This window comes from Lithobates pipiens, unplaced genomic scaffold, assembly GCF_037356315.1.
Source record: "Lithobates pipiens isolate NorthernLeopardFrog02 unplaced genomic scaffold, aLitPip1_a1.2 Scaffold_16, whole genome shotgun sequence".
Taxonomy (NCBI): Eukaryota; Metazoa; Chordata; class Amphibia; order Anura; family Ranidae; genus Lithobates; species Lithobates pipiens.
Genome location: NW_027507748.1, coordinates 125880275 through 125907260, shown reverse-complemented (window position 1 = coordinate 125907260; position 26986 = coordinate 125880275). Strand labels below are relative to the sequence as shown.

At 43.9% G+C, this 26986-nt stretch overlaps 1 protein-coding gene across 1 annotated transcript in view; it reads right to left on the bottom strand.

Annotated features, from left to right (window-relative positions):
• SLC46A1 (solute carrier family 46 member 1) overlaps positions 1 to 24880 on the bottom strand; it is a 28987-nt gene extending 4107 nt beyond the window's left edge. Inside the window, exons 1-4 of the mRNA XM_077480436.1 lie at positions 24581 to 24880; positions 14303 to 15155; positions 5063 to 5146; positions 225 to 381 (exon numbers count right to left, since the gene is read on the bottom strand). Coding sequence (XP_077336562.1) covers positions 225 to 381; positions 5063 to 5146; positions 14303 to 15155; positions 24581 to 24829 — 1343 coding nt within the window. The 5' untranslated portion in view covers positions 24830 to 24880. The remainder of the gene's footprint in view (positions 1 to 224; positions 382 to 5062; positions 5147 to 14302; positions 15156 to 24580) is intronic.
• Positions 24881 to 26986: the final 2106 nt, after the last annotated feature.

The following is a 26986-nucleotide window of genomic DNA, read 5'->3' as shown; positions in this document are numbered from 1 at the left end:
GGGAAAAGGGTGGCACAGAAGTATACAGTTAATATGGTCCTGGAATAATCACGTAAGAATGTGTGCTCATTTTCTTATTCTGAATCAGATCACTAGAACAGGCGAGCAAAACGTATTATTACAGTGATGACTAAGTGAATTCTCTCCTAAACACATCCAGCTTCCTGTAAACTCATCACGTGTACAAGTTTCCCTACTTATTACCGCTAATGAGATGTACTTACCCAATTATTCCAGCTGGGATGAGGAGGACAATTGCTCCAAATAGGAAGGGGAAGCCTTTCATGAAATAGAGTGTAGCCGGATACAAGGAGTTGAAGATGGTGGTGGCGAGGATGAAGGAGATGACCTCTACACAGGCCACAATGGAGAATAAAGTGCCTGTGGATTACAAATACACAATTAGCACAACTGGTTTTTGTTAAAATTACAAAAGAAACAGACAGATGGTTATAAGCAAACAAAACTAAAAACATACATCTAACATTCCTGTGCAAACCCCAGATCTCCCTTATTCAGTATGATCAGCTCACCCAGACACTATTTATCTAAATGGGTCACGGCTCTTGACAGTCTAGTCCACTTTAGAATTTTGAACTTTTTTGTTTGGCTCAAATAACTGATCACATTCAGAAATAGCACCCACTAAAAAACACAAACCCTAAAAACGTAACCAACCATTAATATTAACCAAAAATCTCAGGCAAAATGCATCAAGGCCATAAATTCAGTGATCATTATTCACAGAAAATGTTTGCACCCATTAATAATGTGCCATATTTCCAGTGCTGAGTCCCCAGATACATTTTCTGTGACAAAAAACAAAGACCCAGCACTGGTGGTTTTATTACAGCAGGTCACTGGTGGCCTGAAAGACAACAGGGGAGAAGACGTGTGAATGCAAAGCACTGGATAATAGGTCTTAAAGAAACATTCCCAAGTTGAACTCCAGACAAGAGATAAATATAATAATATCATATAATATAATTTTTGAATAGCTTGGAAGAGGGGTCAGAACCTCAGTCAGGTTTTTATTGCTGGCTGGCTGTCCCCCCTACTGTGTCACTGTCACAGGATGTCCAAAGACTGGGGTTAAATGTGGGATTTACCCTCACTAGGAGAGATTTCTGAAACAGGAATGTGTTAAAATGAGTTAAATGGGCTCCATACAGAAAACTACCATTGCATTGGTGAAGGAGAATAGAAGTGTGCATGGACACATGTTGGTGCAGTGGAAGCAAGTTCAGAGGTCGGTATTTATGCAGTGGTGAAGTGGGGAGATGTGGAAAAGGGGGTGAAAGCAGGAGAGAGTGGGGGTTTGTGTGCAGGTGCAGTGGTGGCGATGGTTGTAGGTCAGCTGGGATGGTAAAAAAGTACAGGGTTGGGGAATGTCCTTGTGGCGCAATAATGGGGAGATTTCAGGCATGGTGGTGACAGGGGAGTGAGAGGCGCTAGGGCAATGGTGTTGAGTTGGGATGTTGCAGGTGTGGAGGTAAGTGGTCCCTCTGCGAGTAGCTGACAGCTGTAACTCCAGTGGCGGTCCTCCTGGCTGGCAGAAAGTATTTAGAAAATGTTACTTGAAGGTTTTCTTATCAATTATCTTTATGTAGTTACAAGACTGTACAATGATTCTTTAACAATAAGTGTCCAACCCATTCTCTTAACCACTTTATTATGTTGCTGTTGTCACTGCCTTATGTCATACAAGTCGGCAACAAGTTTTACACACACACACACACACACACACACTACAGCAGCCAGGAATTGGTGTAAATCTTGACAAGCCATTGGCTGGTTGTCAAACATAAGTGACCACTTCCAGACACCCAGCGAACATTAGAACATGCCCACTCGCTTCCATCCAGGGACATGGGACCAGCATGGCGCGTGTTCTGCTTCCAGGTAGAGAGGAGGGAGACCAGAAAACATGCATCTATTGATCTCCTCTACCTAGTAAGACCCCAGAAGCAATTTATAAACCATCACTTCCCCCAGCCACGGTGATCCTGCTGTCGCTTTCCCCAGCCATTTTCCAAAAATGCACAACACTGTATGCCAGCTCAGGACGATCCTCTCCGAGTACCGACATGCCTGTGTTTTGTAACAAGCCAGTTATGGGAGCACGATTATAAAATATGGATGGGTGTGACCCGTGTCCCTCAACGAACCCCATGGATTGTCAGCATTGCTAAAATGCGAGTACAGTAAAACTTTAGATTGCGAGCATAATTCGTTCCGGAAGCATGCTTGTAATCCAAAGCACTTGTATATCAAAGCAAATTTCCCCATAAGAACTAATGGAAACTCAAATGATTTGTTCCACAACCTTTTATTCATAAATCCTTCAGTTTATAGTCCATATAAAAAGATTATAGCAATGTGATAGGTTAAGTAACCATAATGTGCCCATCAACAAATGGAAGCCTCCGCAAGGGGATTAGAAGCAAAATCCAGCAGGAGCTACAGAGTATAAAAGAGAAGATAGGAACCTCTAAATGAAGCAATATGGTTACATTTAACGAAAGGTACGACATTTAGCAACTCACATGGTTGATTATTAAAAGAGGCACATCTAAGTATGCAGGCATCAGGGGTAAATCTGTCCACATAGACGACCACCCCCCCCCCCCCCCCCCCGCACCGCTAGCGCTCACCATTGTCAGTCTGCAATCGTGACCAGGAAGACTACCCTGCAGTAGAACGATCTGAAAGCAAGACTGAAACAGCTTGTGGAGGGCAGCATGGAAGGGATGAAGTCAATGGCAGTGTGAAGGATGGTCTATGTGGACAGCTTTACCCCGGATGCCTGCATACTTAGATGTGCCTGTTTTAATCATCAACAATGTGAGTTTCTAAATGTTGTACCTTCATTAAATGTAACCAGATTGCTACACTTAGAGGCGCCTCTCTTCTCTTTTATACTCATGTGACATGATGCTACTTGTATATCAAGACATCACTTGTATATAAAGTCAAAATTTGTTTAAAAAAAAATATATATATATATATATATATATTAATTTTGGTCGTCTTGCAAAACGCTCTCAAACAGAGGTTTTACTGTATATGCGACTAGGAAAATGGAGGCACATAAATAGCCTCAGCTACATACAGTACACAGTGCTGTGTTTTGGCTGAGAACATCTCATCTCACACCTATAAAAGAATAGAGTTAGATTGAGCTGTGTGGCACTCTGCCATTCATAGACATCTTGGTATTGGATGATTGAATACAAAGCTTCCTCTGATTGGCTGAGTTGGAGAGGCAGGCTAATGACATCACAAACCCTGCCTGAGCCAATCAGTGGAAACTTTGTATTCATTCAGTCGCACAGCCGACTATTTTGTTCCAGGTGTGAGACAAAAAATTTCTCACAGCTGGCGCAGCGCCGTGTACTGTATGAAGCTGAAGTTACATACAGTTCATACAGCGCTGAGAGCTGCTGCAGCAGTTAGTGAAGGAAATTGTTGGTTTGTAGAAGCTTAATCCAAATAAACTACTTAAAAAGTTACTTATAAAAAAGGATAAGGTCACCTTTGAGAACATGTTACATATTCAACCCATTTTCCCCCCCTTAATAGGAAAGGGTGGAACCTGATCCGTGAGACCATAAGCTTGACCGGGCCAGCTGGACTTGGATGCAGCCACTGTTTGGGTTTTCCGACACCCATCAGTGGAAGAATATAATACCTGCAGTGGGAGCTTTTTCTGTCTTCACTGTATAAATTTGTTTTGTTCAGCCTGCCTGGTTAGTCTGGAGGCAACAGCAGGAGACTACAGTGCTTTAAAAGAAAAACAAACAAACAGTCTCTTCAGTCTGCACAGCGGTAATGTGACAAAGCCTCTGGTACTCAAAATCCAGCTAGCTGGTGCCTAGGAGTGTTTCAGGCAGTTGAAGGAGGTCAGGTCATTGTAGGTGGGCAGTGGAAAGAGTGGAGATCTACCTGGTGCTTCTGGAGCAGGAACAGCAATGGGATGATGCCTTCTGAGCCAAAATGTCAGGAAAAAGTGCAGCACACGCTTGGCAATCCACCCAATAGATGGCATCAGCACTTAGCCTTAACCCTTACTGTCGTAATAGTGGAAGATTTGAGAAGGTTACCAGCAGTGCAAACAAGGAGGTAGCTCCCAATGCTTCAGCTCAGCCAGCCTTACTCACTGAGTCTTCAGAGACACGGCTATGCCACGCTCCATGGCGAACAAATTACACAGAAGCCATAATGCGGAGCCCAGTGCCCAAAGATCACATTCCAATCTAACCCAACGCATCCATCCCAGCTGGGTCCGGGTACAGCCTCCAAAGAAAGGATGAGGAGCCACTGATCTGGAGAGCTGCTATGTATGCTCTGTAGAAACCAACTCAAACAGTGGTGCAACAATTCTGATTGAAAATCACCAAGGAAAAAAAAAATAAAAAAACATACCACGTCATGAATCAAAGGCAGCTAGCACAAAGAGAAGGCATCTAACATTTGTGACAAACTGTTCTGCATGCCAGTGCCCCAACCTCCTCTAGCGCACACTATAATCTGATTGTTTCTGAAATCAATGGTGTCCGGAGTAGGATGTCTGCTGCATAACATGGATATTTGTGAGGACAGAAGGGTGTAGTCAGATTTGCAAAAAAAATGCCTCCTCACCTACAGTATATATTTTTTTCTATACTACAAATTCATTCAACGGCAGTCTGCATAGCTGACAGTAATCTGGCAAGAACAATATGCTGTATGGCTCTCAAGAACCACAAAGTACAGCAACATTATTCTGCGATCGCATTACAAACCCAGCTATTACATAACCATGCCCTTTACCAGTTCCTTTTTCAGCTGTGATTTACAAGCTATACACACTGGCAATAAAAACCTGTTACAAAGATTGCTAGGAACGCAGCGACCTTTGAATCTTCAGGAAACTTCAGGACAACATGCAAAAAGGTTTAATGCTAACCAATTTGTTTTTCCTGTGCTGGTTAAACAATACCAGAAAACACCATTACAAGGCTCTGCCCTCAGGTTTTACTGTATTTACTGCAATAGATTCCCCCCCCGCAAATAGCATTACCTTGTTCACCTTCTTCCACCAGCCTTGACAACTTAGAACGGATCACAGGAGTAGTCGCCATTGAAAAGAAGCGTAACCCATACCCTATGAGGAAAAAAAAAAAATTGTTAACTTTATTTGTAAATCACTTAGGTATACATACAATTCATTCTTTCACAAAACTTCAACTAAACAAGCGAGTCAACAGAATTCTCTCGGGCGTAAAAAAAATAAAATATAAAAAATAAATAAAGAAGAATCACCATAAATCGATTATTAAAATAGTTGTCAACTATTTTCATAATCAATTAGTTGGTCAGCCAATTGGTTGCATACAGAAAGCATGATTTGTTTACATATCAGAAAATACAGTGCAGCACACATACAGATCGTTACACTTGTTCCTACAGGTCAGCAAGTGTCTGAGAAAGTGAGAATGTGTGAGGAGCAATGCCTTGTGGGACATATAGTCCTAGGCAGAAGGACTAGGAAGAAGCACTCTATACAATACTTTTTGGCTTGCTACAGGAGCACTCTGAAGGCAGGAGAAGCCAAAAGCGCTCTGTACAATACCATTTGCACAAAGCAGGTAAGCATGCCAAATAAAAAAAAATTCCAACGTTTAAAAACACTAACTGCTTTCCGCCCACCGCGTCATCAAATGAAGCACTCATTCTGAGACGACATCTTCCTACTCTTGATGCATGGCGATCGGTGGTGACCAATCAGAGTTGATTAGATGTAAACAAGGAAATGCCATTGTTTCGGCAGATTTTGTAACGGAAGTGAGATTTCGTCACCATATTGCTACACCCAGAACTCTTCCACAGTAAGGATACAGTGAAAAGGTGGCAAGACGACATCTTGTTACACCCACCGGAGTGGTTTCCCCCAGGAAGTTCCCCCACAAGTAGATTGCATTCATATATTTTTGCCACCCAAATGCATCATTTTACATTTTTTCCACATTAAACCTCATTTGCCATGTAGTTGCCCACCCCATCAATTTATTAAGATCTTCTTGCATTGGTTTGGCAAAAACGATTCTTCATGAATACATACCAATTACTGCAAATGATACCGTTTTCTTTACTAAAATCCTGTAAATAGTCACTTACCCCCTCCAAGAGCTTGCATACTATTGATGTTAGGCTAACTGGTCTGTAAATCCTGGGGATGTATTTTGGCCCTTTTTTAAATATTGGTGCTAAGTTGGCTTTTCTCCAATCAGCTAGTACCATTCCCGTTAGTACAGGGCTCGACAAAACCCGGGCGCCAGGTCGCATTTGCGACTAGAATTAGCGACCTGGCGCAGCACAGCTGGGGGTATGCCGTCTCCGCGGACCCCCCCGGCGCGATCGCGTCGGGCCGCGCCGCCGGTAATTGAGCCCCCGGCTTTGAGGCCTTCTACGATCCTATGGTTCCTTCTGGAATCTGGCGCCCTCTTGTGGTGGCTGTTTGAATTACAACCAGCAATGCTAATGGATGCAATGCCAATTCCCCTGCCTGCCAGCCTATCTTCCTTCCCTTTACTCAGAACCCCTAAAGACACACACACACACACACTTTATTCTAACACCCTAGAGAATAAAATGGTAGTCGTTGCAATACTGTCTGTCACACCATATTTGCACAGCGGACTTACAAGCGCACTTTTTTGGGGAAAATGTATTTAATAAAAAAATAAATAAATAAGACAAACAGTAAAGTTAGCCCAATTTTTTTTTATATTGTGAAAGATAATGTTACGTCAAGTAAATCAATACCAAACATGTCATGCTTCAAAATTGCGCCCGCTCATGGAATGGTGACAAACTTTTACCCTTTAAAATCTCCATAGGCAACGTTTAAAAAAATTCTACAGGTTGCACTTTTTAAGTTACAGAGGAGGTCTGGGGCTAGCATTATTGCTCTCACTCTACCGATCGCAGCAATACCTCACATGTGTGGTTTGAACACCGCTTTCATATGTGCGTTCGCTTCTGCAAGCAAGCTTGGCGGGACAGGGCGCATTTAAAATATTATATATATATATATATATATATATATATATATATATATATATATATATATATATATATATATATATATATATATATATATATATATATATATATTTTTTTTTTTTTTTTTCACTGTTCTTTTAAAAAAAATAAAAAAAAATTGTGTCACTTTTATTCCTATTACAAGGAATGTAAAAATCCCTTGTAATAGAAAAAAAAGCATGACAGGTCCTCTTGTATATGAGATCTGGGGTCAGAGAGACCTCACATCTCATATTTACACTAAAATGCAATTTAAAAAAAATGTGTCATTTGAAAAAAATAAAAAATGTCCCTCTAAGAGCTATGGGCAATGACTTGGAGACAGGTGAGGGGCTTGGGGTCATCTTCCCCTCACTCGTCTCCATGTCAGGCCAGGGACAGGTCCAGATCGCCGTCACGGACCTGGCTCCTAACTTTTTTAGCTGGCTCCTAGATTCCAAGCAAATTTGTCATCCCCTGCGTTAGTAGACCGTAAAAATTAGGACCAATGGTCCAGCAATTACTTGACAGTTCCCCCAAGGACCATCGGGTGCAAACCAACTGGTCTTGGTGACTTATTAAAGAGGAAGTAAACCCTTCCAAACAACTTGGACCTATAGGTAAGCCTAGATTAAGGCTTACCTGTAGGTCCAAGCAATATCTCCTAAACCTATATGGTTTAGGAGATATTTGCCCGAAAATGGGCACCGCTGTCTACGGCGCATGCGCCGTAGACAGCGGCGCGCATGCGCACTAAATGCGGCAAATCCAAGAATGGATTTGCCAAATTTGTCGACTCCCGTGCGCATGCGCGGGAGTGACGTCATCGCGGCCTCGCCGTATGACAGCGGCGGAGCTGCGAGGCGCGACTTCGTTGCGCATGCGCGGGAGTGACGTCATCGCGGCTTCGCCGCTGTCATTGGTCGGAGCTGCGAGACGCCACCAGCAAGATGGACGCGGCGGACTACAGGGATCAGCGGCGACTTCGCTGGCTCCTGTGTCAGGTAAGTGACACATAATGAGCTACTATGCGATGCATAGTAGTCCATTATGCTTTACCTTTGCAGGGAAAAAAAGAGGAAGTAAACCCATCAGGGTTTACTTCCTCTTTAATCTCCAATTCTGTCGTGACCTTGTATCTTCTTGTAGGTTTCTGTTAACCACGAGAGTGCTACTTCCTGTGAGGTGTCATGAGGCAAAAAACACTTCAGTCACATGAAGGCTGAGAAGAATAAATTCAATGCCATCTCCCCATCCTTTGTAACCAGATTTCCTTCCTCATTCTTTATGGGCCAATATGGTCTGTTCTTTTTATATACTTAAAAGAATTTCTTGGGATTTTTTGTGCTCTCCTCCGCTAGGTGTCTTTCGTGTTCTAACTTAGCTGCCCTAATTGCACCCTTACATTTCTTGTTGCATTCTTTGTAAAGTCTGAATGCTGAGGATTCCACAGCCTTGTATTTTTGAAGACCTTCTCCTTTGTTTAAGTGCATTTTTACATTGGAGGTAAGCGATCCATGACTTTTGTTTGCTCTTTTAAAATTTCCCAGTGAGATGCACTGGCCCATGCCCTTATTCCATATGCTTTTAAAGCAAACCCATCTCTCCTCTGTGTTCTTTGTTCCTAAGATTCTATCCCAATTCATTTCTAGCAAGGTTTGTAGTTTAGGTAAGTTAGCCCTTTTGAAATTCAGTGCAATTTGTATTCTCCTTATGTTTCCCATTTGTATAATTTATACTGAAGCCAATTGAACTGCGATCACCGTTTCCTAAATGGTTCCTTACTTCCACATCTCTGATCGGGTCTGTATTGTTGGTAATCAGTAGGTCTAGTAACGGTGTGTTTGTAGTTGGTGTATCTACCATTTGACCCATGAAATTGTCCTGCAAGACATTTAGGAACTGGCGAGCCTTAGACGAATGCGCAGTTCCTTCTGTTCAGTCTGGATATTTAAAAATTCCCCATTATGACACACTTTCCATCCTTGCTGCTATTCCAACTTGTGAGGAGGTCCGTCTCCCCATCCTCCCTCAGGTTAGGGCACCTATAGCATACTTCCAGCATCATTTTCCCCTTAGTTTCATCTCTTCGGAGCTCTATCCATAAGGATTCCACCTCCTCCCTAGCTCCCTTAGTGAGGTCATCTCTCAAATTCACTTGTACATTATTCTTGATATACAGGCATACCCCTCCCCATTTTTACCCCCTCTATCCCTGCGATAAAGGGAACACCCTTTGAATGGTTGCCAGCCAGCCAGCCAATCATGAGAGCTGTTGAACCAAGTCTTGAAATTCCCACAAAATCTAAATCCTCCTCTTACAACAGTATCTCTAGTTCTCCCATCTTGTCCACCAGGCTCCTGGCATTGGTGAACATGCCACGTAGTTTAGACCGGTCGCATACTGTCCTCTTATGGGTGGTCTGAGATTGCAAATAGGACTTGTTACTATACTTAACTTGGGTTTGTGTTCTTTAGTCAACCTACCACTAATACCCCCAATACTACCCTCTGGAATATGTTCCAGAGGGTAATACCCCTCCTTACTACACCAGCTCCTCAGCCGCTTCCCTAATCTCTCTGCCTTTCTGGTGTGGCTCAAAGTACCAGTATTACTCCTGAGAATACTACCTTGGGAGGTCCTTTTCCTCAGTTTAGCTCCCAAGTCCCTAAAATAGTTTAGGACATGCCATCTGCCTCAGATTTTGTCAGTGGTTCTTCCCCAGCCCCTCCCAGTAATCCGTCCACCAGATCTGTGATGTGCCAAACCTGAGCACCCGGCAGACAGCATACAGTTCAGCGTTTCATGTTTGTGACAGATTGCCCTCTCCGTCCTAAGAATTAAGTCCCCTACCACTAGAATCTGCCTTTCCTTCCCCTCCGCCCCCCACTAGAGGAGTTCTTCTACCTGGCAGCTAGGAGAGTCCCTCAACTCCAGCAGTGGGTCCCCGACTGGTTTCACTAATGTCACTTAATGGAGCATGCTTATTGGGATGTTCAAGCCCAAGATTGGCCTCCCTGGCCCTTTCCCCCTCTATCCTTCCTGACTGTCACCCATCTACTCTTTTCTAGTGCCTGCACCTCTATCTCCAACCGCCTATGTGCTGGCCCCTGCCGGATACGTTCCTGGCTCTTTAGAATGGAGGGACTTCTGAGTGCTGACAGTCGTTTCCCCTAGACCTAAAACCTGGGCTTCCAGGGAAACAACATGCTTACATTTTACACAGCAGTATTCATCCTTGATCAGAGGATCAAGGAACACATTCATGCCACAAAATGTACACCGAGTCGCATCTCCACACCTGCCGGGCCTCGTACCTACTAATTTAATGAGGATTGGGGAGGGATTATACTCTGTCCAATTAACAACTAGCTTCCTGACACTGATACTCAACACAATACACATGCACCACTAAGGCCCCAATGTTCTTGGAAGTAGCTCCACCTCAGATCGTATGCCTGAGCTTCAGTACAGACTGCCATTTGACAGCTTAATGACAGAAGCTTGGCTAAACCCCTTAACATTCTGCTCCACCGTTTGGTAGAGCACGTTTTGAGTCACGCTAACTCAATGAAAAATGTGGACTTTAAAGGGTTAAAGTGGTTATATACATCAGAAATGAAATATGAACAAAACATGTTCTTCTCCAGTGTTTACTTGTCTCAATTAAGAGCACTAAGTCATATCTGCTGCTTCGTTCCTCTGCTATCAACACAAATCACTTCTAACAAGTTTCCCTGACATCAAGAGAAAACCAAAAAAATAAATAAATAAGTAACAGGGGTGGGGAGCTACAGCCGATTTGACAGCCCCCTGTGTACTGTATGAAGGTGGGTGCGTCCCTTCCCTCCAATCTGCGGTCAGAGCTCTCCAGAGTACAGTTTCAGCCCTCTGTCCCCTATTTTTGACAGCTCAGATAAGCTTTATAAATTATGGACTTTGAAAGGCTTTTGGGGGAAAGAAAAATAAAAAAGACAGATACAACTTACATAGGAGGATTTCTTGGATCCCTTTATCACAAGGCCAGTCACTTCACTGGGTATATATATATATATATATATATATATATATATATATATATATATATATATATATATATATATATATATATATATATATACATACATATATATATATATACACACACACACACACACACACACACACAGTATTTAAGGGTTTACGACCACATTAACATAAAGGAGTGGACAGGTCCTAATCTGAAGTTAAGAGCATTTACAATCTAGGGAGAAAAACCAGAGGGCGTCCCATAGGGATACAGGGATCGATTTGCTAAAACTATGATGTGCTAGCACATCAGCAATATTGCTACCTTTGCCCAGGCCATGTTTAGACAAGCACTTCTGCAGTTATATTCATGCAAATATTCAGGTCCATTGGACTTTCACTGTTCCCACAGGACAGTATTGAAAGCAGGGCAGAATGCGGCCTACAGTCACAATTACATATGCACGTCTCCATTAAAGTCTGTGTAAACTAAGAAGAAAAAAAACCCACACTCACACACAAACACAAACAGGTTTAGCAGGTTAAGGCAAAGGAAGCTTTACAGCAACTTCAGAAGACAGAAAACCACATTCAATACAGTTACGCAATCTGTACGTTTTCCTGGATTCTTAGTGTGCCATCAGCAAAAAAAAAAAAAAAAAAAAAAAAAAAAAAAAACCCACCACACACACACACACACACAGAACTCTGCCATTTCTCCTCATTACATAAACAAGGCACAAACACTTACAGCAAAGTTCCCCGAACACTACCAGAAATACACTTGTAATGAACACCCAGTTTTTCAGCCTTGGGGGTCATTCACACAGGGAAGAAAAAAATAAATAAACTGCATCCAGATGCATATTTTGAATTTTCTGCATGAAACTTCTTGCTGGCAAAAGATGCTCAGTCACATGGGAAAATAAAAGCGCTGCATTTAGGCACATTTTGTGTAAGAAAGAAATGTCCTGCATAACATACAAGCCTAAAAACATACTCATGTTTATGTGCATTTATGCATGTTAAAGTGGGGTACCCCCTAAAAAAAAAAAAAATTAAAAGTCAGCAGCTACAAATACTGCAGCTGCTGGCTTTTAATAATCGGACACTTACCTGCCCCAGGGTCCAGCGATGCGGGGGAACGAAGCCCCCCCCTCGCTCCCCGCTCCGCTCGCGGCGCCGTCATGCATACTGTGGGCACCCGGCTGTGGCTTCACAGCCGGGCACCCACTGCGCATGCGCGAGCGGCGCAGGGCGCTGTGATACGCCGTACAGTCACCTGGGACACATGACAGGTCCCAGGTGAATGTGCGGCGTGAGGGGAAGTGATGTCACCAGCCCGGGCAATGAGGAAGGCAGATTACGAGGGACCCCCTAGCAACCGGTATTTAGAGGTGAGTAAAAATTTTTTTTTTTGCCAATTTTTTTTTTATTTTTTTTAAGAATTTTAAGCAGTTTTAATTTTTTGGTGGCAACACCACTTTAAGTAAAAAGTCAAAATGTCTATCTACGCACATAAAATCTGCAGTTGTGTCCCATTTTTTTGTTTTTTTTTTTTGTTTTTGTTAGATACAAAACACATTTTCATATGTATATGCAGCTGTGAGTATGGGCTCATTGATAACTATAGTGCTGCTTTTGGATGCATTCAAAACTATCTTTAGCTAAAGGCAGCGATTTTCTGCCCGTGTGAATGAGCCCTTAGCACTTATTTCAGGAGTATACAATGGCCCCAAATTATATACTACTTCTAACACCTGCTCAAAAGGTGACAAATTATAAGTAGTACTTCTGTCAAGGATCCAAAAAACTACGTTATCGCTCATGTTCTGAGAGGTCAATCTCACAAGGGTCAGCCCATCTGGAGGGACGCTGGAGATACTATGACAACATAGCAGCCTACATTGACAAGCCAAGTAAATGCACACCAGACGGATGGCGTGCAAACACAGGACATGGGTGCAGGATGTGTGCGCTAATGAGGTCAGCTGCTGAACTGCTTCATGTCCCAAATCTACATACCAGGAAGTCATGAAGCTTTCTATGGAACACAGCAGGGGCTAAGGTAATGCCTTGTTTTAAAATTCAAAGAAAGCTTTTAATTTTTCTGCAACAGAGGTACATGATTAGTATATTGGTACATAGGGAAGCTGGAATTCAGAAGGGAAAAAAAAAAAAAAAAACACCACACCCCCCACAACCCAACACAAAATTTGGCCTTTAATTGGTTTGTAAAGGTTTTTTTTTTTTTATTTTAAACATACATATTATACTTACCTCCACTGTGCAGTTAGTTTTGCACAGAGTGGCCCCGATCCTCGTCTTCTGGGGTCCCTCAGCGGCTGTCTCAGCTCCTCCCTACAAGGGCCAACCCCCTCTCTGGGAAGCGCTCTCCCAAGGGGGTTAGCTTGCTGGTGCACTCCCATGTGATACAGTCGGCAGCCATAGCCGCTGAGTGCATCACTTGACCCTGGCCCCCCGGTGCGCCACATCATTGATTTGACAGCAGAGGGAGCCAGTGGCTGCGCTTCTATCATCCAATGAAGAGCCCACAAGAAAGAAAAAAAAAAAAAAAAAAAAAAAACACAAAGCTTTACAACCCCTTTAAGGTCTGCTTACAGCTGGGCTTCTGAGCTTGTCCAGGACTAATCTGATCTAAAGCAAATAACTGGCGCACTGAAAATCAATGGTGGTAAACAGCATAGTGGTTGAGATATTGAGGGTTTTACTTTAAAACTCCAAGTTTGGATAGAGTGAGGAAAGAGTTGGGGTCCCCATCATTTCCCCTCCCCTTCTGGAGAGTTTACTTAGGAAACACATTAGAAAGACTAGGAAGTTACAGTCACGGCAGATACGTGCATTTAAAAATGAACCTGTAAGGATAGAACTATGGTAGAGGTGTCAAGGTATAGGCTCCAGGCCCAACATAACTATCCTGATTTCACTACAGAGAGCTCATAATGAAGAGGAAGACCTTTCCGGGTCCTAAATTCCTGCCATCACAGGTTTACCTTAATATACACTGACAATAGTGATTTTTATTTTTTATTTTTTTTAGACATGTTTGTAAACATAACACAACATATACCCCGAGTGAATAAAATGCATCTTAAAAAGGGCCACAAATGCTGCACGTGCGTGCGCAGTCTGTTGTGAGGTTACCTCATTAAGTCACATGCTCCCCCCCCCCAAGGAAAAGTGGGTTTCCATGATATAATACCTCACCTGTAAACATAACTGGAGTGGTAGAGGCCACAGAGAAGACTACCAGGCCTGCGATATTAGATAAGAATCCCAACTCTGCGACCCAGCCATCTGCAAGGAACAGCTGGAACAGGCGCAGTCCAGCCAGGCTGCTGAGATATGTCAGGTGCTCGGCCGCTGATCCATAGCCAATAAGGAAGGAGTCCCAGCACAGAGGAAAGCTGAGTTCATAAATCACCATCAGGTCCTTTGCTCCCATGTGAACAGTTACAACCAATAGGAGAGCCAAACAGTACAGCCAAAGCTTGCTCTGACGTTTATTCTCTCCTGGCAAAGAGAAGAGTTGATAGACTGTCTTATAGTGCTTGGGAGTAATCAAGCTTGACGGCTTTTTGTCTTTTACCGACTCCCTGACACAGAAATAAACATAAAAAGCAGTGAAGACGTTAACAGCCAACGCAAGCCAGAATGGGTTAATGTAGCCCTGGCTCTTTCGCCAGTATCCACCGAGGATACTGGCCACCATTCCAGCTATACCTAGACATGCCTCCAATACAGCAACACGGAATGTGCGTGACTCGCGATCTGTGATGTCTGCTATGTAAGCAAAACAACCAGCAAGGATGGTGTTGAAGTCACCGGTGAGGCCAGAAAGAACACGTCCAATTAATAAATAGCCAACATGTAGCTCTAGGTACATAACCAATAGATACACGCCAACTTGCAAGGTCAGTCCGATGAAAGGAAGGATGAGTATTGGGCGACGTCCCACATGGTCGCTCCATGGACCCAGGAGAGTCACCGAGAACAGGCCAACAAGTAATCCACTCAGGTTTATGTAAAGACTCCAGTGCGAAGTTTGCTTTTCCACTTCCTACGAATAAGAGAGGCAGATCAAAATAAAAGTATAACAGCACAAGCAATTACTACAAAATAGTTTATCTGTAAATACTGATAAAGCACAGCATACATGAAATTTCACCCAAGAATAGTGAGTAGTGAGAAGTGAGAAGACAATCATATATAGCAAACATTTACGTTTTCAAACTGAGCCGTTCTGGAAGTCCTTAAAAGCAGTGTTCCACCCAAAAAAATAAAATATAAAAGCCAGAAGCTACACATATTGCTAAAAGCCAGCAGCTGCAGTAGGACACTTACCTGCCCTGGAGTCCATCGATGTTGGCACTGCAGCTGATGTTTCCATCAGCTGTCGGGTGCTGCCGCTGCCATTGCGGGTAAGGTTACCCGGCAGTGTAGCCTTATGGCTTCATGCTGGGAACCCTACTGCGCATGCTCGAGGCCCCACTCCTCTCTGCTACTGGCCCGGCAATAGGGAGGAAGAGGGAGCCCCGCGGTGATGTCACGGGCCACGGCCCCAATGTGAGAACAGGATACGTTTAAAGGCAGGTATCCTGTCCCCCCCGAAAGGGGCCAACTGTGGCACTTGAGGGGAGGTTCCACTTTTGGGTGGAACTCCGCTTGAAAGTACTTTTCGAACACCAGTATGGTATTGCTGAATACAGATCTTTATGATGCCATTGCCAACTGTTTTAAACTGAATCCCCCCCAACATGTGCGTTTATAATATCTTAACATGGTTGTAAAAGGAAAAATAAATAATAAGTGGCAGGCAAGCATGGTAAAAGAGTAGCAGTGTTTGGAGGAAAACACAATAGCAATGCAGGGGAGATCGCTGTGCTAACAGCGAATAGTTTATACAGAGACATCCTCGTGATCTGTTCAGCCCAGCATGTGTTACAAACCACCAGCAGGCTATATCCCCAGAACTGGTTACAGAGAAAAGCGTTGGGAGGGGCCTCACAGGTGACGTTATGACCGATTGGACCTGCAGGTTGTTTGTAACGCATGCTGTTAAAATTGTAAGAGCAATTTTATTAAAATCTTTGTGAAATACTACACTATGGATTTTCCTCTGTACTTTAACTTCCTCCATGGAGTCTATCTTGGCTTAGAAGACTGTGGAACCAGTGCATACAAGGATTGTGGTATAGAAGGCCGCTATGCAGCAAGATGTCTCCTTGTGGGATCAGAGCAGCTGGTAGGGTGCTCATTTAATTGTTTGTGGGGATTCCTTTTGGGGGCACGTTCTCATTCCTTCACAGCAAAAAAAAAAAAAAAAAAAAGATTTTTTTTGTACATTTATATGGACTTTATTTGCACAGATATTTCAATTTTAGTTCATCATTGGTTATTATGTCTCTTTATGTGATTTATTAAATTATACCTAGCACAAGGATAGCATACTTTTTCGTTTGGTTGGAGTTAGTTACACATCCTACTCAGAATGGTGTTTTAGATGCTGCTGTCCATTTAATTGAGTATGTATTGTATTACTTAGTTTTTTGCGACGGGGTTTGCAGGTCTTTTTTGCAAGTACACACATATTATCTTGTGTTTAGCAAGTATTCTATAATCCTGCCTGTGGTAAATGTTTATAGACCTCGCTGAACACAAGCCCTATATTGTAGGTGGCTGTACACAGAGCCATGAGATAATAATCTGAGCGTGTCATTTCAATTTGCTTATTAGGTGGTTTTTCACTTGCAAGTGAACACTATCAGTATAAATTATCCGGTGACTCAGGCAGTGTTTTGATGTTTGATCCTCAATAAACAGTCATGCTATAAAATGTCTAATTACGCATTTATGCACACCTATCTCTACAGCTGCATAACAAAACTATTAATACTTACCATTTTCGATTTATACTGCTATAGTAAGTAGTCAAACCTTACAGTCGTTCAGTTTGCCAAAATCCTAAAAGAATGCCTTTATTTGGAAGTCAGAGGTGATACCTGTAGTACATCAAAAGAAGCTCTGCACTTTTTTTGTATGGCATCAGCACAAAGCTAAGCTGTGCACAAACTTGTTTCCAGCAATGAACTTTACTTTTAAGCTGGCCATACATTATACAATTTTCTTATTCAATTTCCTTTAGATTTACCTTCAACTATGTAGTCCAAGGACCTGCCTGACGGCATACAAATTGTGTTTAGGTTTGAACTCCTATTATACTGGTTGTTAAGCACAGAGGAAAAGTCTATAATGTATGACCGGCCTTAATGTGCTTTTTCTGAGTGTGAAGACATTAGCTTTGCACAGCAGTGACTGATCACTGTACTTCACAGAAGAATATCTGCCTAGCTGTCTAAACTGAAATATAGATTACAACAAATTACAGCTTTGGATAACTTTTTTTGTTCGCTCTCTCCTGAGATCACTTCCAAAGTCTGGATCTGCCAGCCGCCTTAGCGAGTTGCTGAGACGGCCCCTCCACAGCTCAGCGTTCCAATAAGCGTGAAGGAGCAGGAGAGAAGCTGACTGACAGGCAGCATCTCTGTTCGGGGAGGAGTGAGGACTGAGCCATCGGTGGTGTTTGGTGGCTCAGTTCTCAGCGAAGAGGCAGTGGAGGACAACTGGTAACCACCTAGGCAAGGAGGATCCATTGACAGATGGTTGCCAGCAAACACCATTCTGTGTCCCCTGCACAGTTCGCTGTCTCTACCGATTCCCTCCCCTGCTTTCCCCCAACCTGTAGCAGTGAAGACTGCCGGCACCCAGCAGGGAGGACTGATCTTCAGGATGGCAGCATGGAAGTTCAGTTAATGACTGTTCTATTTACCAATCCTGAACACTGAGGTGATCAGTGTTGAGCACCAAGTGTTCATTCATATATACTCAGATAGTAAATATTAATGCCTATGACCATCTCCTCTTTTGTGAATGCACAGGAGAGCCTCTTCAGTGTTATTGATGGCAGCCACAGCTGCAATAGAGAAAGATTGAGGGCCCTGTCCCCAAATTTCTTTCTATACATTTCAGAATACCAGGGGTCTCGTCATACTGCTGATATTTCACTGATATTTCAGTAAAGCCCCACCTCACTCCATAGTTAAAAAAAAAAAAAAAAACAATTCCTATTTATACTGATGTGATGTGGGAAAATGTGCACCATTGACAACATTCATTGTTAATGGCACACCAATGCACCCTGCTAATGCAGGGCACAACAAAAAGTGGTAACATGATGCACGGCATAAAAATACCGCTTAATGCAATGTACAGTTGTGCTCATAAGTTTACATACCCTGGCAGAATTTATGATCTTAGAGATAGAATCTCTCAATGGAGTTTCTGGATTACTGACAGACCCTTGCATCTTTCATCCAGTGCTCAACTGACATTTCTGGATTCTGAGTCATGGGGAAAGCAAAAAGAATTGTCAAATGATCTGTGGGAAAAGGTAGTTGAACTGTATAAAAGAGGAAAGGGATATAAGATATCCAAGGAATTGAGAATGCCAGTGTTCAAACTCTAATCAAGAAGTGGAAAATTAGAGGTTCTGTTGAAACTAAACCACAGTCAGGTAGACCAACTAAAATTTCAGCCACAACTGCCAGGAAAATAACTTCAGGTGAAAAAAAAAAAAAAAGGACTCTGGAAACATGCGTCTGTTTCAAAGGTGCACAATAAGGAGGTACTTGAAGAAAGATGGGCTGCACTATCAAGTCGCCAGAATAAAGCCATTACTACGTAAATATCACAAAGTATCCCACTTACAATACGCCAAACAGCCCAGAGACAAGCCTCAAACCTTCTGGCACAATGTCATTTGGAGTGACGGCTCCCAAAATTGAGCTTTTTGACCACAATCATAAAACGCTATATTTGGAGAGAAGAAAAGGCCTGTGATGAAAGTTAAACCATTCCTACTGTAAAACAGAGTTGGATCGGTAACGTGGGAGCTACAAAAGGCACAGGATGTTTGGTCAAAATTGATGGCAAGATGAATGCAGGATGTTATCAAAAAATTCTGGAGGAACATTTGCATTCATTAGCCAGGAAGCTGCGCATGGGACGTACTTGGACATTGTGACAACGATCCAAAACACAAACGCCAAGTCGACCTGTCATTGGCTACAGCAGAATAAAGTGAAGGTCCTGCAGTGGCCATCTCAGTCTTCTGACCGCAATATCATTGAGCCACTCTGGGGAGATCTCAAATGTGCAGTTCATCAGTTCATGCAAGACAACCCAAGAATTTACAGGAACTGGAGGCTCCCCCCCCCCCCCCAGAGGAATGGGCAGCTTTACCATCTGAGAAGATAAAGAGCCTCATCCACAAATACCACAAAAAGACTTCAAGCTGTCATTGATTTTAAAGGGGGCAATACACGTTATTAAGAACTGGGGTATGTAATCTTTTGATCAGGGTCATTTGGGTAGTTTCTGTTACCATTATGATTTAGTATGAAGTATGAAGAGTAAACACAGTTGATTGATAACAAATGGCTCAAGACAAACACTAACCATGAGTGAAAGAACAGTTTTTGTTTTATCATTAATATTCTCTAAAAAAGTGGCCAAGAAATCAAATTCTGCCAGGGTGTGTAAACTTATGAGCACAACCATATGTTCTTAGTGCAGTCAATTCAAATGAATGGGATTCCCTAATGCACACCAATGAATGTGTTCTGGAATGCATTTTTCACAAGTCCTGCAGTGCATTACTACAAGATATCAGGAGTGCCTATTTATGTATTTTTTAATATAATTTTTAAAAATGACATTAATTTAACACTATATAGGGCAACATGTCAAAGCACACTTCCAAGTAATGGGCACAATTTAAATGTCACAAAATAGTTTTAATTTTTTACCTTAATAAAAAGTTTTGTTCTTCAATTGGGTAGGAGTTTTGTTCGCTATGTTTGTGTGCATTGATAATGATTTCAGCGTAGGATGTGAAGTCAGGATTGGAGTGCAGGGTCTGGCAGTGAAATGGTTAAAGCACATATAAGACCTCGGAGAAGGAAGGATCTTTTGTTTGTCTACAAATTCCTGAAGTCATTTTAAACAGAGAAAAACTGAAATGCCATCAAGCAAACTGAAAAGATCAAAAGATATTTGGGTGTTCTTAACATAGAAAGAAAAGGATGATAATAAAAAGGATGTGAAGTCCACCCCTTAGTGTGTATATCAATCCGTACACACACACAGATATTTTTAAACTACAACAGACTGAACCAGTCAGACAATTTCACCAGATGTTGTTAGGCTGAGCTCCCCTGTCAGTCATTCAACCATCAAATACTGAAAAAAGCCAGTTACATTTCCCTGCATCTGGTAAAACACGCGCCTCTGTCACCCACAGATGTTAAACATGAAGATCCAGGTGACCAAACAATGCAGGAGGAATCCTTGAAATGACCATCTGGTCACGGGGAACCCCTTCTTGGTTTTTTGGCTAAGATCAAGTGTAGGATCTGTTCTTACGAGTTTCCAGTGGAGGCGCTGTGCTACTTTCCCGACCATTGAGGGTGGTTGGGGAGGTGGTGGCTATGCAAATCCATTGGTGTGACAGTAACCTGGAAAGTTAGTATCGGTAGAAACCAAAACCGTTATGTTCAATGAACCAAGAGCCGGGAGAAGGTTCTTCCTGAGAAAGCCGGAAGGGGTACTCCTGGTAGGTCTGTAGCAGCACTGGTCTGGCTAAATGCTGGGCTTTGAAAAAAAGTCTGTGGTGTATGTGCCCCGGGAGTGGCAGTCCAGGGGTGCCATAACTCTCACTGTGAGTGAAGATCACCGAGTTTTATTGGCACCTAGGTCACTGCACTATGGTGCACACTTTTGTACCTGCCTCTTGGGCTGGGCCTTTTGGCTAGGACCAGAGGAATTTTTTCTTCAAGGGCGGCCATTGTATTGTACTTTCTCCACCATCCTTTCCCCCACCTTTACGTTTGTTCCTTTTGTCTTTTTTGGGTTGCTTTGCGTTGTACACGTTTGATTAGTAGAGTGTAGGTCCTCGAACCTTCCTTGAAAGTCGGGGGAGGGTGTGGACATGGCCTTCTGGCTTAGTTTTCCCTCCCTCGTGTGGTCTCCTTAGGGGAGCCCCACCTAGTACTTGGGGTGGTCTGTCTCGGCAGACCTCCCAGAGAACGGGGTCCATCTGGTTTCCAGCCAGGTGAATCAGTAAAGTACCCAAGTCCCCATCAGGAGGCTTGCGCTCGGGGATCAGGGCTAGGGTCTTTTCTCTGCAGGGGACTGTGTGTACACCCTGTATACCTTTTGTGTTTCACCTTTTGGTGTGCATTTTTTTGCGGGTGGAGTCTGAGTGTGTTCACACACCACTGGCTTTAGCAGAAAATAAAAAAAAACTAATCTAAGGCAAAAACTTCTCACAGAACCCTTAGCGGCATCGAGGAACCCTAGCAGGTGCTAGTATAATGATGCAGAGTGGTGCAAACGTCAGCGCCAAACTCTGCATCAGTGATGCCAGTCAAAAAAGAGGAAGAGGGTCCAGCATGAAGACATGTGAAAGAGAAAGTGTATATACACACTTGAAGACCAGGTTTTTTTCTGGCACTTTGTTTATTGTAAAAATCTTTTTTTGCTAGAAAATTACTTAGGCTCTAGAGAATAAAATGGTGGATTTTTTTTTTTTTTTTAAATGGCACCTTGTTTTTCAAGCACAAATTTTTGGGGAAAAAAAAATATATACGCTGATTTTATGGCTTACAAACACATTTTAAATACCCAATTTTTTGGTTAAATATTAGAGATGCACTGTAATTTGTGATTTTGCCACTATTTTACAGTGCTTAGGGCGTTGGTGCTTAGGGGGATGGCTTTTTCTTGCACTAAAAGTGGCAATAATGGCCAATAATAAAAATCAGTCATTTAAAAATATATTATATTTAAAAAAAAAAAAAAATTATATATAAAGAATGGTCATTTTCAGGGATTGGTACCAAAATTTCCTCTATAAAATATAAAAAGATGATGTTAAGACATGTAAATAGCTACTGAACATGCCACTCTTTAAAATTGTGCACACTTGTGGAATGGCGACAAACGATGTCACCATAGTCAATGCTTTAAAAGCTTCTACAAGTTACCAGTTTAGAGTAAGCCCTTGTACACACGGTGGGACATTCCGACAACAAAATCCGTCGGATTTTGTCCAAAACTGGTGTTGCATACACACGGTCAGACAAAGTTGATGGACAATCCAATCGTACGTAACGTGATGACGTTATTTCGTTACGACGGGACTACGTTCAGGCTAGTAGCCAATAGCTTTGGTCTAGGAATTTGATCTGAGCATGCGTGGCACTTTGTCCGATCGGAATTCTCTACACACAATCGGACAAAGTCCGATCATGTTGTCGGAAAGTTTTATAGCCCAGCTCTAAAACTTTGTCCGTCGGATATTCAGATGGAAACAGTCCGATGGAGCCCACACATGGTCGGATTATCCGACAACACGGTCCGATCGGACATTTTCCGTCGGAATGTCCGACCGTGTGTACGGGGGCTTAGAGGTGGTCTGGTGCTAGAATTATTGCTCTCACTCTGACATTCACGGCAATACCAGTTTATCTATGCGTGTGGGACCAACACGTGCGTTTGCCTTTGCAAGCACGAGTGGGGGCACTTTGTATTTTTTTTTATTATTCTGTTTGTTTTTTTACAGTTTGTATCACTTTTTGCAGTCAATGTAAACATCACTCTTTATGGAGAGATCTGGGGTCTGTTAGACCCCAGCTGTCTCCTCTGCCTTTAAAAGCATCTGATCACACCAAGATCAGTATGGTCAGGTGCTTTCCAAATTGAAAAATGGCACTATTTACATCCAGAAAAACCAGACAGGACAAGTGCTTGTCACTTCAGGTTTCCTTTACCATAGAGCTCATCAGGGGCCGTCCAGTCCTCTATGAGCTCTGTGGAAAGCCAGCAGAAGCTCCGGCTTTCATTCCGGGCTCACTGCTGGGATGGCAACCCCTCCCTCCACCTGTAAAAGCCATCCAGCAGTTAATTTGAATTGCCTTTACATAAAAAAAGATGGCTGATGGCTGTACAAAATAATACTGAGATGACTCCTCAGGCATGATCCCGGTATAATCACTTAAAGGCAAATGACATACATGTATGGGATTTGGTGTTAAGTGGATAAATGATATATTCTCACACACATCCACTTAGAAAAACAAACGTCATGAGAGGACTATGGGGGATGCTTTTTATGGGCTTCTCATTCAGAAAACATTAGGCTTTGATCTTTAACTCTTCTGCTGACGCTAGCCCAGAACCAATATATAAGTATTTTGGACTTGTCTTTCATACTTTTTCCAGGTCTGACTCTGTGGTACTGAAGGCAGATATAACCAGGCAACTAGCATTTTCAGAAGGTTGTTCCTCATACTTCCTGAGGATTTCCCATAAAGGGCTGTTCTCGCGAGTGACATTTCAATAGTTCTATTCACTGGAGCAGCATTGCGATGGTGGACATCAGAACCCGCTACAGTGAAAGCAGTGCATGCAGTACTTTCTTCTACACAAAGCACAGCAATGATGTGGGGTGAGCTGACATCTGGAAAACAGGCCAATTTGTGTTGTCTATGCTGGAACAGACACCAATGTATCTGGTGTGAAAGGGTCTGAAAATAGTACAGCTCATCACCATTTGTTCTCCTGTGCTACCATCCACAAACCATGGACCATTCATAAAATGTGTACTGTACAGTGTTACCGCACAGAGCTGTCTCTCAGCAGAGTTTTGTAATTGGAGGAAAGCTGGTCACGTGACTTTGAAAGGCTTCATGACAAGGCTCTCCTCCTGGCCCTAGGATTTAGGTAATATGATAACTAGTGATGAGGGCTTCATCACAGCAAAGCACAGACGGGACATATTCATCTTCCAGACAGATACTTCCACTCCAGCAATAATACTTGACTGTAATAAAAGTGTATAAGAAGAGGAGAAAAAAGAAAAGAATTAGGACTATGAGGACAGGCGAGGGGTGCTCTGTGTATATGGTGTGGAGTGCTCCGTCTATATAGTGTGGGGGGTGCGCGCTCCGTGGGGGTGCCCTGAATACTGAATATGGGGGGGGGGCTGCTCTAGGTATATAGTGGGGGGGGGGGGTGCTGTGTATATGGGTGGGGCTCTGTGTATATAGTGATGGGGTGCTGCTCTGTGTATACAGTTGGGGGGTGGAGGGAGGTGCTCTGTGTATACAGTTGGGGGCTCTGTGCATATACTGGGGGGGGCTCTGTGTATATAGTGGTGGGGGGGCTCTGTGCATATAGTGGGGGGGCCATGTGTATATAGTGGGGGGGGGGACTTATGTGCATATAGTGGGGGGGGCATGTGTATATAGTGGGGGGGGGGGGGGGTTCTGTGTATATAGTGGGGGGGGGGGGGGGTTGACTGTATACAGATGGTGGCAGGTGACCAGCACACAGTCCCGCCCCACCCAGGTGTCTCGGTCTCACCTTCTCCAGCTCATTGGTGAGGTTGGTGCAGCCCTCGGTCTTGGTCCCGTTGTATCCGATGTCGGCGCTGATTCTCTCCCACAAGTACTGGGTGGTGAGGGGACCCTGCAGCGCCACACAGAACATCGCCAGGAACATCACCGGCTCCACCGTCACCCGACTCACATAGCAGCGCCAGCGCTCCGGCTTCACCAGCACCTCCGTACCCGGCTCGGAGCCCACCACCTCCCGCATATCGCTCTCATACATAGCGAGGCCGGGAGACCGGAGAGCTCCGCACTGCGGCCACAGGCAGACTAGAGGGAGGGCCGAGCGGGAGGAACCCGCCCACCTACCGCCCCTGACACCACACATCTCGCCTCATCTGGACCGCCTTCCTCCAATCATCCCTCTTCATCTATACTGTATCCCTCCCCTTCCTCCAATCATTCCCTGATATCCAAACTACATCCCTTCCCTTCCTCCAATCATTCCCTGTTATCCAGACTTCACCCCCCCCCCTTCCTCCAATCATTCCCTGTTATCCAGACTTCATCCCCCCCCTTCCTCCAATCATTCCCTGTTATCCAGACTTCATCCCCCCCCTTCCTCCAATCATTCCCTGTTATCCAGACTTCACCCCCCCTTCCTCCAATCATCCTCTGTTATCCAAACTCCATCTCTCCACTTCTTCCAATCATTCCCTGGTATCCAAACTCCATCTCCCCAATCATTCTTCCCCTTCCTCCAATCATTCCCTGTTATCCAAACTACATCCCTCCCCTTCCTCCAATCATTCCCTGTTATCCAGACTTCACCCCCCCCCCTTCCTCCAATCATTCCCTGTTATCCAGACTTCACCCCCCCCCCCTTCCTCCAATCATTCCCTGTTATCCAGACTTCACCCCCCCCCCCTTCCTCCAATCATTCCCTGTTATCCAGACTTCACCCCCCCCCCCCTTCCTCCAATCATCCTCTGTTATCCAAACTCCATCTCTCCCCTTCTTCCAATCATTCCCTGGTATCCAAACTCCATCTCCCCAATCATTCTTCCCCTTCCTCCAATCATTCCCTGTTATCCAAACTACATCCCTCCCCTTCCTCCAATCATTCCCTGTTATCCAGACTTCACCCCCCCCCCCTTCCTCCAATCATTCCCTGTTATCCAGACCCCCCCCCCCTTCCTCCATTCATCCTCTGTTATCCAAACTCCATCTCTCCCCTTCTTCCAATCATTCTCTGTTATCCAAACTCCATCTCCTCAATCATTCTTCCCCTTCCTCCAATCATTCCCTGATATCCAAACTACATCCCTCCCCTTCCCCCAATCATTCCCTGTTATCCAGACTTCACCCCCCCCCCCCCCCTTGCTCCAATCATTCCCTGTTATCCAGACTTCACCCCCCCCCTTCCTCCAATCATTCCCTGTTATCTAGACTTCATCCCCCCCTTCCTCCAATCATTCCCTGTTATCCAGACTTCACCCCCCCCCCCTTCCTCCAATCATCATCTGTTATCCAAACTCCATCTCTCCCCTTCTTCCAATCATTCCCTGTTATCCAAACTCCATCTCCTCAATCATTCTTCCCCTTCCTCCAATCATTCCCTGTTATCCAATCTCCATCCCTCCCCTTCCTCCAATCATTCCCTGTTATCCAAACTCCATCCCTCCCCTTCCTTCAATCATTCCCTGTTATCCAAACTACATCCCCCCCCTTTCTCCAATCATTCCCTGTTATCCAGACTTCACCCCCCCCCCCCCCCCCCCCTTGCTCCAATCATCCTCTGTTATCCAAACTCCATCTCTCCCCTTCTTCCAATCATTCCCTGGTATCCAAACTCCATCTCCCCAATCATTCTTCCCCTTCCTCCAATCATTCCCTGTTATCCAAACTACATCCCTCCCCTTCCTCCAATCATTCCCTGTTATCCAGACTTCACCCCCCCCCCCCCTTCCTCCAATCATTCCCTGTTATCCAGACTTCACCCCCCCCCCTTCCTCCAATCATTCCCTGTTATCCAGACTTCACCCCCCCCCCCTTCCTCCAATCATTCCCTGTTATCCAGACTTCACCCCCCCCCCTTCCTCCAATCATCCTCTGTTATCCAAACTCCATCTCTCCCCTTCTTCCAATCATTCCCTGGTATCCAAACTCCATCTCCCCAATCATTCTTCCCCTTCCTCCAATCATTCCCTGTTATCCAAACTACATCCCTCCCCTTCCTCCAATCATTCCCTGTTATCCAGACTTCACCCCCCCCCCCTTCCTCCAATCATTCCCTGTTATCCAGACCCCCCCCCCCCCTTCCTCCATTCATCCTCTGTTATCCAAACTCCATCTCTCCCCTTCTTCCAATCATTCTCTGTTATCCAAACTCCATCTCCTCAATCATTCTTCCCCTTCCTCCAATCATTCCCTGATATCC